At 45.7% G+C, this 4,041-nt stretch overlaps 1 protein-coding gene across 1 annotated transcript; it reads left to right on the forward strand.

Moving 5' to 3' along the window:
• Window positions 1-1,157: 1,157 nt before the first annotated feature.
• LOC123425842 (protein translation factor SUI1 homolog) lies at window positions 1,158-3,362 on the forward strand. The gene is made up of 5 exons (XM_045109586.1): window positions 1,158-1,409; window positions 2,381-2,456; window positions 2,546-2,757; window positions 2,871-2,924; window positions 3,012-3,362. The coding sequence occupies exons 2-5, from the start codon at window positions 2,420-2,422 to the stop codon at window positions 3,054-3,056; spliced, it is 348 nt and encodes a 115-aa protein (XP_044965521.1). The 5' UTR covers window positions 1,158-1,409; window positions 2,381-2,419; the 3' UTR covers window positions 3,057-3,362.
• The last annotated feature ends 679 nt before the right edge of the window (window positions 3,363-4,041 follow it).

The raw sequence follows: 4,041 nt of genomic DNA on the forward strand, positions 1-4,041 counted from the left end.
CACAAAGAGTCAGACGTTGTGATGAAGAAGGACACGTCGGAGGAGTTGAAGACATTGATTCCTGACCCAGGGAAGGGCGCTATGTGAGTCGACAAACTTCTTTGGGCCATGAATTAGGCCGACTCCGGCGACGTTGGACAGAGGGCAAAGTGGGCCAAGTAAAGATAGTACCGGCGTCCTCATGATCATCGTGCGACAGTGTACTTCACCACAAACACTATGGTGGTGCCATTGGAGGAGGATCATGAACCGATGGTATGAAGGTGGAAGAAGATGCTGTGGCCATGATTGTGAGGGTGCGGAACGAGGGCACCGAAGCATGCCCATCGAGCTGGACTCCGATGAGGAAGAAGAGACGAAGAAGACCAAGACCAAGGCCAAGGCCACCCGCCGCTCCAATCGCCTCTGGGGTCCCCGAGGATAAGATCTGTGCGTACCGTGTAAGATGAACCCTAATCGCATCCCTATTGTACTCAATACGGATCGGGAACTTCATATTTACCGCTAGCCATGACGATGCTATGATACCCCGATTCCCCGTTCCCTAACGCGGATCGAAACTAAACCCGAATCGAATGCAAAGTAGTAGGTGCGGAGGGGAAAAATTGCTTACCGCCATTGCCGAAGTGTTGCATCACGGATGCCGGTGAAGGTGACCGGAGGTCGACTTGCTGTTCTCCGATCTGCTGCACACTGCCTTCGCCGTAGGTGAGTGGAGAGAGGGAAGAGTAGAGTGGGGAGAGAGATCGATGAGCGTAATAACTGCCATCGCTTCGGGAAGCAACGTAGCTTCTCGGGTGGCTCCTCGCGTGTAACCCTCACCGTCCATGTGGCTCGATAGGGCCTCGCTTGCGAAAAACTGCCGATTCGAACAATGCCTCATGAGACAGACCCAAAACTGCTTTAAAGTTCATGTGATGTAAATTTAATAATATATGCTCACAATCAATCAATCTGTTTTCTTCTCGCAGGGTCCAAGTTCTGATTAGACCCTACAAAACAAACAAGCCCTTGAAAGCAAGCAACAACGACGGTGTACCCTGTTTTAGAAGAACCCGTTTCCCTCGTGCTCCATTCCCGACTTCGGCACACGAACACCGACAAAGTGGCTGCCACAAAGTAACTAACCCGAATAATAATATTCAGCCAACTGACGGTGGAGAAGGGCAGGCTTTGCGGCCTAAAGAGGGGAGAGAGAGGAGAGGAAAAGGGGGGCAAGGCAAGGAACCCAGAGGCGTCCTCCTCCGCCCGTCTATAAATTCCTCTCCTTCCCTCGTCTTTATATAGGAGGCATCAAACCCAAAGAGGAGGAAGAACACCAAGGACTCACTACCAGGCGCCTCTCCGCGATCCAAATCTTCCCGGGAGAAGTTCTTGGCTGATCTCTTCCTCCTCTACCGCCTCCGAGGGTATGCCCCCTGCACCGTGGTTCTTGCTTCATCTCTATGGCCTGTTGTTGATCTGCGGTTAGTTCTGTATAATCAGGATCCCCTTCTGTGGTGAGGATCTGTATGGTTATAGATTGATCTTGACTTGCGATCCTGTTATGCTCTTCCGTGCTTCTTTCTTAGGCCGTTTAGGGATTCATTTAGGGTCGAGCCGGGTAGGTATTCTTGGATCTTGTTCTCTTTCGACACCTATTCATAAGGTCGTGTGTTCTTATATATACTGTACAATCGCGTATTGATTGTGATATCTATGATGTTTTTCTAAAGAAGATTAGAGATTCCAATCCTGATGCTATTTTTCTGCACAAACATAGCATGATTAGCTCAATACAGGTATTTTCATTTCGTAGAAACATCTTTTTGAGCAAAGGGTATAAATTTGTCAGGACAACTAAATTATGTTAAGACCAGCACTGCACATGCCTGTACATATTAAGACATGCTATTTGTGATTTTGAACTTGGAAGAAACCTTTTTTTAGGAAAAACTCGCAGTATGTACTACCTAAGAAAATCTGAAGGAAACAACGATCATAAAGGATGATAAAATTCACATATATAAGAAAACTGTAAATAATGGTAGAAGACATCAAAGCTCGCCGCACGAATCGTGCAGGTTGCTCGACTAGTTTTGGAAAATTGTTCAGTAATCATTTAGGTCCAATAAGAACAGTGCTGATTGCTTGTGGTGTAAGGCATCAGTTTGGCTTTGACTGTTGTTCCTTGGTTTCTGTATAGAAATACCTCACTGATTCGATGATTTTATCTTTCTTTAATTTAATTTAACTGTGCAAAATAAGTACCTCTGATGCAAATTATTTTGTCAGTGGTCAAAGCCATGGACTGCTTGCTTGTACAAATGAGAAATTATGAGGCTGTCATTCACCTCTCTGTACCGCATGCCCTAATGATTCATTTTCTTACTGTGTACAGTTCTTGGTGTAGCTTTTGCCACTCTCACCAGGAGTTTTCATGTCTGATCTCGACGTTCAGATCCCAACTGCCTTTGGTATGCCTGTCGTTTTCCATCCCAAGTATACTTGAAATTGCTTGCATTGTTTGGAGTGTCTTGCTTAATTGTTTTGCTGCTACATACAGACCCCTTTGCCGAGGCGAATGCTGGGGACGCTGGTGCAGCTGCCGGATCAAAGGACTACGTGCATGTACGCATCCAGCAGCGTAATGGTCGCAAGAGCCTGACCACTGTCCAGGGTCTGAAGAAGGAGTTCAGCTACAGCAAGATCCTCAAAGACCTCAAGAAAGAGTTTTGCTGCAATGGTACAGTTGTCCAGGACACAGAACTTGGACAGGTGTGTTGAAACAACGAGCAAACTAACTCGTTATCCCTTACCATGTCCATTTTTTTCACAATTTTCTTGTGCAAGCCAGTTATCTTGATCATTGCTGTTGTTTTCCGCTTTAGGTCATTCAACTCCAGGGTGATCAGAGGAAGAACGTCTCAAACTTCCTTGTCCAGGTAAACACTTTTCTCCTTGTCTTACGCTCGGTACAGCTGCAGTTGACAAACATGGATGAAGATGTCTAATATAATGTGTCGACGCAGGCGGGCATTGTGAAGAAGGAACACATCAAGATTCATGGTTTCTGAGCAACTGCCAGCTCCTTATCAGAGTCTGCATGCAAAGCAGCTAATATATATTGGTGGTGCAGTATATTTAGTTGTGTGCTAGCGCTAGCAGGCGCCACGCTTGCGCCTTCTGAGTATACACAAAGTCTAGCATAGCCACCTCTCTGCGTGCGTATATGCTTACTACCGTTGTGTTGAAGCTTTGTAAGGAGCACCGTATATGCTTACTACCGTTGTGTTGAAGCTTTGTAAGGAGCACCATCGTTAGATGGCTTGTTACCCTCTCCCATCAAGGTTGAATAATAATATATGCTTTCTGAAGCGTGATATCCTTCGTGTCCTCCATTTCAGTTGCACTTTCCGTTTGGTTTTTGACATGTTATTTTGATAGGGTTTTCAGTGGTGATGATGTGCTTTTGGCATGTGCATTGCTCTACTACTGTTCTAAAACGATGACAGTCAGAGTGATTGTTCTCTCTCGTTCGACATTCAAGCCGGTGTCGATGCATCTTAGTCTTGAACTGTATCTGCTTGATGACTGAATTAAGCTGCCTGCCTGACATGCACCAATTATTCTGGGCCCAGCTGCACTTGGTTCTTCAGATAGCAGCCATGGGGTCTACTGAATACTGTAGGCTCATTCATGGCAATTTACTACCGCAGCTGAAACAAGTGCCTGCTGCTGCTGCGAATGGCTTGGATCTCATTACTGTTTGACTGCTGCTGCGAATGGCTTGGATCTCATTACTGTTTGAGGGTACGGTTTAGCTTTATCCTGCACGCTGTGCAGCTCTCAAAATAGTTCCGCCAGTGCATCGATAAACTTCTTGGCAGGACTGTTCATCAACAACTTTATCAATAGTAACGCCACCGCCAACTCTTCTAGCACTGTTACCCTACTTTGTGCTCAGTCAAGAAATAGCGGGAAAATTTTATGTTTTGACCTAAACTCGAAAGAAAATCTAGATTTAACCTCTGTTTGAAAAAAAATCAAATCTAACGTCTT

Source organism: Hordeum vulgare, chromosome 2H (assembly GCF_904849725.1).
Source record: "Hordeum vulgare subsp. vulgare chromosome 2H, MorexV3_pseudomolecules_assembly, whole genome shotgun sequence".
Lineage (NCBI taxonomy): Eukaryota > Viridiplantae > Streptophyta > Magnoliopsida > Poales > Poaceae > Hordeum > Hordeum vulgare.